The sequence below is a fragment of the Lissotriton helveticus genome, chromosome 3_1 (genome assembly GCF_964261635.1).
Source record: "Lissotriton helveticus chromosome 3_1, aLisHel1.1, whole genome shotgun sequence".
Classification (NCBI taxonomy): Eukaryota; Metazoa; Chordata; class Amphibia; order Caudata; family Salamandridae; genus Lissotriton; species Lissotriton helveticus.
In genome coordinates, this window is record NC_136061.1 from 2079816819 (window position 1) to 2079829700 (window position 12882).

Sequence of the window (12882 nt, forward strand, 5' to 3'; positions counted from 1 at the left end):
ATAATTGAAATTAAATCAGATTAGAGAGTAGTATTTATCCCCAAACGCTGTGCACTAGTGAGTCCAGGTGGCCCAAGTGGTACCTGGCCCCCTTTTGGTGTTCCCGAACCGATAGCCATCGCCGAAGCGCACAAGCCAGCACTCAGGAAGCACCCCAACACTTTGTCACTAAGACCTACCTGCTCCAAGCTCCCGACTCTCCTCCTCATTCCCCCCTCCCTGAAAGTGGTTCAGCCCAGGACAACGTACACTCATTGAGGATTCTCAGGATTTCCATGCCTTAATGTTGCACTGCACGCTGGGACTTCCAAACTAACATGTTACCTATGCCTTATTATGTGATTCTTGCACCATAACTGTTGTAAAGCGCTCCGATACCCTCGGGTCTGGACAGCACTATATAAACCTCCTCAAATAAAAAAAAAATAGAAAAAGTGATGCTCTGAACGGGTTGGTGATGCATTACAATGAAATGAAATGAAAAGGTCATTTGTAAAGCGCGGTAGCTACCCTGAGGCATCCTAACGCTGCGGACTTGTGCATTGTAGGGATCAGTATTAAAGATTAAACGGTTTTTGTGAAGAGCAGGGTTTTTAGTTATTTGAGAAAGGATAGGAGATTGGGCTCTGCGCGCAGATGGTAGGTAAGCGAGTTTCAGAGCCTTGATGCGTTGTACGAAAAGGACCGACCTCCGCATCTGGCTCTCTTGATCCTGGGTACCGTCACCCGGAGAGAGGATGATGATCTGAGCTGTCTGGCAGGGCTATATGAAGTAATCACTGTTTGCGTGTATATCTTTTTTAAAGATCTTTGGATCGTACAAAGATATACCAGTAGAGTCTTTCCTCCTGGCTAAGGAACAGGCTAAGTCAGAGGGTGAGGAAGTAATGACTTGATAATTTACCAGGGATCTTCATCACTCCAGTTCGCCTTTCCTCGGCTCTGTATTTTCATTCCTGTCATCTCACCCAGAGGTCCCACATCTGTGGTCTTAAGGCATTGGCTTGGTATATGCATAGTCCCGTCAATGTAAGATGCCATTATGGATCCAGTAGAGGGCATCATGCTGTAAATGAGGTCAATATTGGATATTTTTAGAAATCTCTACTCATGGCGTAAGTACAACTGCCAGTAAGTAATTGATAGATGTTTAGTCGAGAGCTCAGAGACATATGCCTACAATGGGAGGAATACAAACTTTCTGTTGACCAGGGGAATGTGCAACATCATTAAAAAAGTATTATTGACATTAGGGGGTGAGGCAGACTGAGTGAGGTGATTGATGTTAACTGGACCGAAGGGAAGAAGGAGTGTGATTGAACATATTAACTAGAGAACATCAATAGAGACAAGTTAAGAACTGGCTTCTAACACCAGAGTATGACAATTACAAAAGATTGAAAGACCACTGAAACTAAAACAAGGCTGACATTTGCATAATCTGGAAATACAACTGGAAAGGGAGTAGAAGAGACTTTCAATTCTGTTGGCGAGACTGTGGTTAAAAGTATGCTATTTAAATCATCTAAAAGAAACTCCTTCAATATAAATATGTGAATCGCCGCCGGCAGTAGTTCTAATTTTAAGAATGCCCTGATTTACCAAAATATGACGTCTTACCCAGTTTCCTAACGTTTACAGGAAGTGTGCCTCTTACGGCTGGATTCCATGAGGAGCATTGTTTCAGTAACAGATTAGTGTTCATATTTCATCATTGTGTTAGGCGACCCTTGCTCATGCTTATCGATGGAACATCAGGGCTCGAGTCGGGGGTAGACGCGGGTGGACGGAGTCCACCCACTCTTTTCACAGGGTGGACGCCATCCACGCCAAGATGTTGAACCCCACCCAAAAATATGTTGAACTCGGGATTCATTCAGCAGCGCCTGCTGGTTATCTGCTTTCCTTCCGAGCAGCAACGTTCAGAAGGAAAGGGGGATTTTGTCATTTGAAACTCCAGCTGGGCCATAACAAAAGCCGAATTTAAGCGCCCATTTGGCCTTCTTTGTCCAAGTATTCAGACTGGGGGCTGCCCATAGCCTTACAACCAGTTGTAAATACAGAGGAAGGGAAACAAAGCAGCAGCCTATTAACACTTCAAAAGCGCATAAGATGCACAATTTCGACTTTGTTCGGACCCCCATATATAATAGATATTCATGTACTGTAAGAATGTCAGATGCGTTACTCTGTCTCGGTGTAAAATAACATTTTAAATACCAGTATTTTTTTCTTTGTTTTACAGCGCCATTCATCCCAATGTAGGGGGCCAGATCACTTGACAGGAAACATACATATTAAATTGTCAATAAATCACACAAGTTTGTAAATCATTGTACAGGATGTGTTACATAAGACAGTGAGGGTTACTGGGTGTAGGAATCACATATCATCCTTCATAGCTCACTGTGCTATGCTAGAAGGATTACAAAGCAACTGCATGTAACAAAAGGGTCTCTGTGTTCAAAGCAGTAACCTACTTACCTATCTACATAAAATAACATCTGCCAACTGCATGTTACATGATGTGCTTTGCAGGTGGGGCATTAACACTGTATGCTACTTTAAGTCAAAACTAGGACTAGACAAAAACTGATCTTTCCATCAAATGTGCTAACCACCAGGCAACTAAAGCAATCACATCAACATGGAAATGTGCTTGCTGCACATGGAATATTATGCCTGGCGGGGTAGGCTGGCAGCAGAGTTAGTTTGTCAATCTTTGGGTAAAGGAACCTGGCATGCGCCATGATGTCACTTCCTGTGATGTCACTTCCTGTGATGTCACTTCCTGCGATGTTCCTTCCTGCAATGCAACATGCCGTAATGTCACTTCCTGTGATACTACCTAACTTGGAGAGACCCCCCCACTTCTTGTTTTAGGGCTTGTGCCCTGTAGAACATGGTAGAGCAGCAAATAGTTTTTAATGTATTCTCATTATGGAATTGGGTACCATCTGTGCCCGCTTGTCTAGGAAGCTAGTTACATATCCATGACATGGTGGTCGATCGATATTTTCCACTAATATTTTGGAGCAATTTTGGCGTGAGTCGTTTAGAACCACGCAACATAAAATGGTGTTTGCACACTTGTAAAAGTCCCTCTATATTTTTGTTCATCATAAGTTTAATCAGGTTAGCACTGACACTAGAGAAGCTGATATTTGTTGTAAGACTGACTACTTGCGCATAACCAATTGACCAGGTGCCATTGTTTCTTTGGGGCAGCTAGTCCACCGGCGCATTTCTTACCAGCCAGACGCAACACCGGAGCTCGGGGGAAAGTGCTGTGGGTCTCCCTCGCCGTCGCCGGAACCACCACGCGACCGCTGCGAGGGGAGACTACAGCCCCCAGCTTCCCCGCAAGACACGCCCACTCCCGCCCACATCCGCGCCCAGAGGCGCTTAAGAACGAGTCGCTCCTGCGGTGGAGCGGGGGCCATTGTTTCTTTGGGGCAGCTAGTCCACCGGCGCATTTCTTACCAGCCAGACGCTACACCGGAGCTCGGGGGAAAGTGCTGTGGGTCTCCCTCACCGTCGCCGGAACCACCACGCGACCGCTGCGAGGGGAGACTACAGCCCCCAGCTTCCCCGCAAGACACGCCCACTCCCGCCCACTCCCGCCCACATCCGCGCCCGGAGGCGCTTAAGAACGAGTCGCTCCTCCCGCGTCGCGGGACGCACAAGGGCAGCGCCGGGAGAAGCCCAGGACAAGGGCGGGCCATCTGTGGCCAGAAGAGGCCGGGCCGGGACACCCCCCTGACACCTATAATGGGCAAGAGGAAGCAGGTATGTCGTGGGGATGATGAAGGTAAAAAAGCAAAGTACACCAGAAAGTCAGAATCCATTATTTCGTATTTAACATCAGAGGTGGGGGTTCTGACTAAAGAAATAGCTAACGCCGGCGAAAGAGCTTGGTCTGGGTGAGGTTGAAGTCGACCCGGCCTTAGGAGCAGATCATAGTCGGGCGATACCTCTGGTACCGAACATTGTGATAACAAAACCCCATTTTGATGTAGATCTACAGCCAGCTGTATCACCTTCCCTTCTGAACACATCCGACCATCAGAAGGGAACAACCCATGGCGTTCCACCACACAAATCACGGAGAAAGCGCAAGACATTGAAAACAGTTGGCAGGAGAAAAAAAACCATGGCAGAGACTATTATAACTGATCAATATTTTAGGGATGAATTTGGGAAAATTGTAGAGGATTTGTTTACCACACGATTGGAACCTGCACTTGTGAACATTGCTAAAGACATGGTGGACACACTTAATAACTGCGTAGCTGGGCTATTATCTAAAGTTGAGAAATAGATTTGTTTCTTAAACAGCACACAGGGACTAAGGGGAGTTCCACTCAGCCCCAACTACCAGCTGTAAATAGCCCCATAGTTAATATTGTGAATACGGATCATATGCTTAGCATTTCCAATCGGGCTAGTAGTCCTGGTAGGACTGTAGGCACTGTTGAGCAGGTATTTAAGAAGGACGGGCGGGGAGTTTCAGGCCTGGAGCTAGTTTTGGGAGTAGCCAGGTACAAGAGAGCTCTAGGCACTTCCAACAGCTTGGTCTAAATTTGGATTTGCCCCCGGAGGCTGCCCCCTTGGTGGCCGTCTTTACCGGGGTTCCACCGGTAAGGGGGGACACCAACAAAACAACCCACGACCTTATGAACCAGGCTAGGCAGTGGTGCCTTCAGTTTAGCACTGGTGGAGATGACATCACACGCACTGTCATTATGGCAAGGAGGGTTTCTTGGGTTGGGCATTGTCCAAAAAACATCCCGGGGGATTGCGTGGTGGTAAACTTTAACAACCGGACCAGCGCAGAAAGATTATTCTGGGATGCTTCAGACCTTGATAACAAGGGTATTAGACCGCTCCCCCTGGGATTTTTCTATCCCCCAGTAAGGCCACATAGATTTTATAAGTCACCTAGCTGGGAACACCCTCCCCTCAACAATAAGCCCACGTTATCAGATCAGGCCACAGAAAGATCACAGTTGAGGCCAACACGGGGACGACTATGTGGGGAAGATACTGCACCTACAATTACAGTACCCGCTTCCCCGTTACGTTCTCATGTTGGGAGTTAGGACTCTTCAGTTATTTTTCCCCCTGTCCCAGGTGGAGTCGAACGATTGACTGCTCACTGGCACTTTAGGGCAAGGGCCAGAGGCAGTCGCCACAAGTCACATAGTAATTAACCATCCAGCTCCATGTAAACTTCTGAGCTGGAACGTGGCAGGCATCAGAACTAAAAGTATAGACCCCATATGGCTGAAGTTCATAAGGCAGTTTGACATCCTCGCTTTTCAGGAAACCTGGGACGCTGTCTCTAGTTTTATTTTGGATGGTTACCATAGTTTTATTATCCCTGCAGTCACAGGAACCGTAGGGAGGCCAAAGGGGGGTTTGCTTTTTCCTATTTTGTTAAACCTAGTTGGCACTTTTAAAAAACTCAATGCAGAGTCTGATAATTTTTTAATAGTCGAATGGACCGTCTCTGATCAGAAATATCTGTTAATAAATGTATATAATGCCATGGAAGGCTCACATCAGAAGGAGCATTTTAGCGTTTTAGATCAATTTTTGTCAGCCTATAAGCTTCATCAGACCTCTGTTCCAGAGGTGATACTCATGGGAGATTTTAACATACATCCTTGTCCTTGGGACTGCTATGGAGGGGAACATGTTGGGCCATTAAGTGGGGGGGTCCCTCATTTTGTGCATAGTAAACAGGGTGAAGCTCTTGAGGAACTCCTTTCCAACCTGAACCTCTTTGAACCGGGTAAGGAAGAAGGGAGGGAGAGGATCCCCACCTTCATAGAACTGGGAGCAAAGTCGGTTATCGACTACATCTTTGTATCCCCTTTAGTCTTGGTTAAGACCCTGTTGTACAGAGTGGAGATGTCGACTTTTAGTGACCATAACCCGATCCTTTTGGAAGCCGAGTTAGGAGGTAGGTTAGATACCAATCAATCAGGGGGGGGGCCCAGAGGAATTTATCTACCAAAGATCAAGGTAGACGGATCAAATGGGACACCGTAGTCCCGGAGGCCTTTTTTGAAGATTTAGCTATTAAAGCCGAGGCTAATCTTGCCATCTGTTTGGATGGCTCAGCCTCGGGCGCGGATACCATAACAGCCTACGTAGAAGTCTGTAAGGTAATTGATAACAACTTACATGTGATAGGTAAACTGCATACAAGGAAGGCCCATAAGTGGTTCGATAATTTCTGTTCGAGGGCACATGGTGCTCTTCTAGAGGCTCTCAAGAAGAGCCCGAGGGACAGGGTCCTAGTTGCTTCCCTTCGGCAGGAATACAAACTCGCCATCAGTACGCGTAAACATAAATTAAAAGAGGAGGCTTGTGACAACCTCCAATCTATCGATGTACTAAGGGATAGCAATAAGTTCTGGTCCACCATAAATCAGCCGTTCTTTTCTGATAATGAGAACTTAGACACAGACTGCGTAATTCCCGATGCCACTTGGCGCGAACATTTTAGGGCCATATACGATGATAAAGAGCATAGGGAATTACCATCAGTTTGTGCCGTAACTGCTCGGTCTATTAATTCTGTTATATTTGAATTGGCCGAGGTAGAAAGGGCTATTAGAGAAACCTCCAAACATAAGGTTCCAGGTCCCGATGGGGTACCTGCGGACCTCTATATTATGTATCCAAACTTCTGGGCCAAGATCCTTACTAATGTGTTTACTGCGTCATCTTCAGTAGGTTTCCCCCCTTCATGGGCCTTTTCGATTATAGTTCCCATTTTTAAAGAAGGGAATAGATGGGACCCCGTCTGTTATAGGCCAATCTCCCTGTTAGACTCTGCTGTTAAAATCTTGGGCAGAGTCATCTTACAGAGACTGGGAGATTGGATGTCGGGAAGGGGGGTTCTCTCTAATCTCCAGTATGGTTTTAGAGAACATGGAAGTACCATGGACCAATGCTTAAATTTACATCTTTTGATTAGCAAATATACGATAGAAAAAGATCGTCTTTTATATTTGGGTTTCATGGATTTATCATCAGCGTTCGACTTTGTTAATCGGTCAAAATTATGGCGAATTCTGCATGAAATAGGCATAGAGGCACCATTGGTCAATTTCCTAAGTGATCTTCACCAGGATCTCTCTGCCGTTGTGAGGGTGACGCAGGAGGGCCGATGCACAGGTAAATTTAGCTCCAGACGGGGGGTCAGACAGGGTTGCATTCTGGCCCCTCTCCTTTTTACGATTTACATTAATGCCCTCGAAGAATCTCTGGCTGGGGCTAGCGCAGATATTCCGCGTATAGGGGGATTGGGTATCCCGGTCCTCCTGTACGCTGATGACGCGGTTTTAATTGCACGCACAGGTATGGGCCTACAGAGGCTGCTGGACCATTTTGGAAGCTTCATGGAGTCCCTTGACCTCAAAGTTAATAGCAATAAATCACATGTCATGGTGGAGGGGGCTCGTAGGAAGAACACTAAGGTTAAAACCTATACTTGTTTGGGCGCAGAAGTAACGAGGGTCCCAGTGTTTACCTATCTTGGAGTGCTCTTTGATGAAAAGGGTAACTGGGGCCCCCAGCAGAAGTGAAATGTTGTTGCAAGATCTACAACAGCCCTTCTTAGCTTCTCCAAGAGGTTGTGAGCAAGGTCCATGGAGGCTATGCTCAAAGTTTACAGATCCAGGTGCTGCGCGATTGCCTCTTATGGTGCAGCCATATGGGGTTACGCACCGTTGGGTAAAATACAAGTGGTGGAAAATAGGTTCCTTAGGATACCTGTTAGCAGTACCACAGTCGTCTCCGACATTTGCCGTACACTCCGAATTAGGCTTGGGCCACATTACAGACCATCTAAAAGTGGCCCCACTGATCTGTTGGGCAAAAACGTGGCTTAATGAGGAGATTTCCCTTAATCACCGAATCCTAAAAGATTGTCTAGCCCTCGAGAAGGTAGATAGAATCCCATGGCTGGCGTACGTTAGAGCGGCGTGCATCAGACTGGGACGACACGAATTATATACATCCCCCGAGGGTATTAAGAAAGAGGATTTGGGGTGGATTAAACATAATTTCCGGATTCTGCTGGAGGCGGAAAGGGAGTAGATGGAGCTAAGAAAATCGGGTGTGAGAAGTATTTACCTTCTACAGACTTCCCCATTTATTGAACCTTATCTCAAAATCGTCACTAAGCCTTTTCATCACTTATTGCTGATTAGATTTAGGTTTAATATAATCCATCTCACTTTGAGTACATTCCCGCAATGGGGGAAACCAGAGGATACCGCACCATGCTTGTGCGATAGCTTCTCTACACAAGACACACTTTAAACACATTTTAAACCCAATATTACGAGAAGCTGGTTTTGTTCAAGTAAGGCCCGCGCTCCTACATTTGCAAATGTTGAATAGCGTGCACGTAATCTTTAGCGTAGCAAGCTTTTTGGTGGCTGCAGCCAGGGTAAATAATAAAAGACCTATCTGCTTGTAATAGCCAAGTAGGTTGCGGTGGGGGCTTATGATTTTTTTTATACCTAATGAAATTTAAAGATGCATTTTTATTGTAAATATGTTACCCCAAATTTTTTAACACGAGCTACATTTTTATACATTGGCCTTCTTGATTACGCATTTGAAGTACTGTAAATATTGTACATATATGACCGATAATACACAAATGCTTATTTATTTATTAACTATTCTTATCTATGGAGGATGTATGTACTTGTTTCTTTTATGATTTTAATTAATCGAAATAAAGATTTTTTGACTGACTGACTGATTGACCAGATGCCAACACAGTGGAGCCAGTTTTAAACACATGATTAGTTTCTGTTCTCTCATGTTTGCTGTTATATATGCGTCTCATATATATATTATATTGTGTATAATTTCCATGGCTGCATATGCGATGCGTGTATAATGTACCTTATTCCAACAAATTCCTTCTGAGTGGGTCCTTGTAATCACCGGCTCATAGCTCCACACGCGCTGACCTATGTAACCTTTGTACCTTCTTACATGTAAACCATGAACATTAGATCCTGAGCTAGAGAAAAGTAGTTCAATCAAGATATCAAGTCCCAATTTTCGTATGTTTTTCCGTTTTATTCTTCTTTGATCTTTTAGTAGAGTTAATCCAATCTTCACACGTACAAAAACAACCGCTGCCAACACGTGTTTCGTCAAGGTCATCAAAACCAAATGACTTCGTCAGGGCCTGGAGATTTCATGAAGCTGTTATGTAGAAATCCAGAGATAATAACTCCCAATTCACAATCTGCAACAAAATTAGACATGCAACATATGACGTATTAGTCAATTTCAAAGGTGTCCTGTCCGTCCGAACACAGAAAAAACAGTTCTTGTCCCAAATATCCAGGGACTAAGTCGCTCAATATTTTCACGATAGAAAGGTTACCTCCGAGTACAGAGATCAAACAGAAACAAGTTCCCCTGCACGCCGGTTTACATTGGGGAACTTGTTTCTGTTTGATCTCTGTACTCGGAGGTAACCTTTCTATCGTGAAAATATTGAGCGACTTAGTCCCTGGATATTTGGGACAAGAACTGTTTTTTCTGTGTTCGGACGGACAGGACACCTTTGAAATTGACTAATACGTCATATGTTGCATGTCTAATTTTGTTGCAGATTGTGAATTGGGAGTTATTATCTCTGGATTTCTACATAACAGCTTCATGAAATCTCCAGGCCCTGACGAAGTCATTTGGTTTTGATGACCTTGACGAAACACGTGTTGGCAGCGGTTGTTTTTGTACGTGTGAAGATTGGATTAACTCTACTAAAAGATCAAAGAAGAATAAAACGGAAAAACATACGAAAATTGGGACTTGATATCTTGATTGAACTACTTTTCTCTAGCTCAGGATCTAATGTTCATGGTTTAAATTGTACAAACGTGGCCCCTTTGGAGTCACACTTTGTCTGATCCTGGTTGGGTGACCAGTATCTGATCCTTTTTGAGCTTACCAAATAGGGTTTTGCATTATTAATTTTTTCTTTCCAGCGCAAACTTTCCCCATTCACCCGTCTCTTTTGTGTTGTACCTTCTTACATGTAGTTTAATATAACCTTTGCCACTGTGTAACATGAACTAAACTGTGTTAGTACCTAGCACTATGGTGCAAGCGCGCCCAGAAACAATTACCCAGTGTAGCGAACAATAAACACAAGCTATATTGGCCTTATAAGTAAGACACCAAACTAACCACGTACATTTGTAATTGAGTGTAGATTTAAATGCCACTGTTTAATCTTTACACTCTATTTTATTCAATAGCTGTCGGGCAAAGTGAGCTGTGTTGCAGCAGGTGGAAGTTGCGTCTTTGTTGGACTCTCTGTAGGGGTGGCAGTCTTCAGCGTACCCGATTACGCATGGATTTGTGGATGGGAAACCGCCAGTATTGAAATTTGTACCATCCATGCCACTTACCTGGGGAACCAGTCTGTCGTTCTTGACACGGTGGATGACATGGGTATTTTTAAATAACTTTTTCCAGAAATTTGGGCAATGGGTCTTTTTGAATCGTATGTTTTGTCAGACACTGATTAAGAACATAAATGTAACTTAAAGTTAAATACAGTGATACACTTTACCAAGTGATGAATTTAGATAATTTGAAAGTCAGAATGAAAGTAATATTTTTTTTTAAGATGGGCCTGAATTGTTTTTGGACATTGTATATGTATTATGATTATTTCTCTTGTAAAACAGTTTTTAAATATTGCTGTAAGGTTTTTTAACAACTAAAAACAAAAATAAAGTTCCTCTATTTGTGTTGATTATAATATTTAAGGAGGGTATTTTTCACTTAACTGAATGCAAGATTATTGTTGGAAGGTCATTACAGACACAGAGTTACAGAGATGAGAACTGTACTCTGTGTTAAGCCCTAATAAAAACTGGAGATTACTGAAACTATATTTTTTCCACTACTTCAAGTACTTCGATGTGGAGTACCTTTGCAAGGTGTTCCTCAGTGTAGAAGAATGCAGAGAACAGAAAGACTTAAAAAATGGATGGACACTCATAATATCAGTTCAAAGTTCAGACACATAGATATGCAGAAATATTGCTAAAATCAGAAGAAATGGAAAATGGCAAAGGAGAATGTGAATTCATAACACATGAATTAATAAAAATAAAAAGATACTCCCAGAAATCCTATTTGAAATGCACCTTTTCTGCGTCGTTTCCCCCTTTTTTTCACCTTTTGCTCGACCTTATATTTTCACCTGCTTTAAAACTGTGTGCTCTTTCTCCCTGCTAACCAGGAATTAAACATGTGTGTGCTCCCCTCTTTAAAATAATTGTACTTCTGTATATCGACATGAAGAGTATCATGGTACTAGAATATCAGTTTGGAAAAGTGCATATAGGAAAGTGAAAATTCCTAGTCCTAACTCCACATCTGAATAACTTAAAGATATATGAATCCAAGTAGGTACATATATGTGAAGTTTGGTATAGAAAAACTAGACTTACTTATATTTAGTGACCTCAATATTATGACTTCGATATTTCGTATGCACACCCTTTAAAACAGATGAATTGGCTTATTCTCAATTGGCACATTTACCTTGCCTAAAAGTCCCTAGAATATGGTGGCCTGGCAATAATGCCTGGCACACTGTGAGTCTCAAAATGTCTCCCCCGAGTTCCTGGGTGCTTTAGAAGTGTGGTTAATTGAAACCTAAAAGGCTAAGACATAGGGTAAAATCTTTGACTGGGATGAACCTGGTTGATGTATCCGACTCTTGCTCCATCACCGTCAGCCTGAAATTGTGCCCAAGTCCCGGTCTTCCTCAACCATAGACTATCATACTATTATTGGAACTTATGTGCTTTTTGGCACTGTTTTGCCATAATATTTAAAAACTCATATCTCCAGTTCTCCCAATTACATTTTTGTAATTTTGGTGTCATTTTGTTTATTATATGCTACACTATTTTTCAAATGTGGTTTGGTATATTTTGTTTCCATTTGCCATTTTGACTTTATTACTGTTTGGTACTGTACACATTGCCCTAAATTAAGCTTATCTGCTTTGTATCACAGCTACCATAGGATTGAGCTACGGTTGATTTAGTAACTTTGAGAGTTCACCTGGACAATATTTTGCTATTATTCTTTAAGGCGGAAAGCCACCCACCCCAAATAATAAACCATTTTGAATCCCCTCTGCCTGTCCTATTATTTTCAGCATTTATTCATCTGTTTTCTCAATTGGGCGAGCCCCACCCATGACTCAGACAGGAGGAAGTTATTCCTGGTTTAGGTGCTATGGGGTCTCTAAATGTTATTGATTTGACAATGCACTCTCAGAATGCCACATCAACCGCGCCAAGGCTTCAGCAGACCCCTAAAATGTTATCTTCTCTCCATCTTATTTCCCGGACTATTGTTGGGATTCAGACTAAAATGGATGATGGGGACGGGGGGTTGTTTATTAATAAATTTGATTCATGTGTTTTTCAAGAGATTTGGGAACTTTCTAAAGTCCATAGGCAGGGCTTCTTAACCCATCGAATTGAAGCGCAAGGGGCTTATTATATGGTCTAAAATATCGCTTAAATAGTTATTAGGAACATCAACATTGATTCCTGTGATTTATTATTTCTAAGTTTGACTACTAAGTCTGGAACTTCGTAATTGCTAATTAATATTCATAATAGGGCAACATCTTTTTCTACATCTTTCCCAGACCTTAAGAATTTTGAATGCATATTTGATATATTTTAACTCCAGCCATAATGAAATTATTGCAGGAGATTATAATTAATCTTTTGAACCATATATCCCCCTTCTGGAACTAATTAAGGAATAAGATGATTGTGCTGGTATACCCTC

General features: G+C 42.9%; 1 protein-coding gene across 11 annotated transcripts in view; it reads left to right on the forward strand.

The window, feature by feature from the left end:
• WDR93 (WD repeat domain 93) overlaps nt 1-12882 on the forward strand; it is a 694060-nt gene that overhangs the window by 138399 nt on the left and 542779 nt on the right. For all 11 annotated transcript variants that reach the window (XM_078683212.1, XM_078683218.1, XM_078683219.1 and 8 more), the window contains one exon: nt 10311-10506. In XM_078683212.1, coding sequence (XP_078539338.1) covers nt 10311-10506 — 196 coding nt within the window. The remainder of the gene's footprint in view (nt 1-10310; nt 10507-12882) is intronic.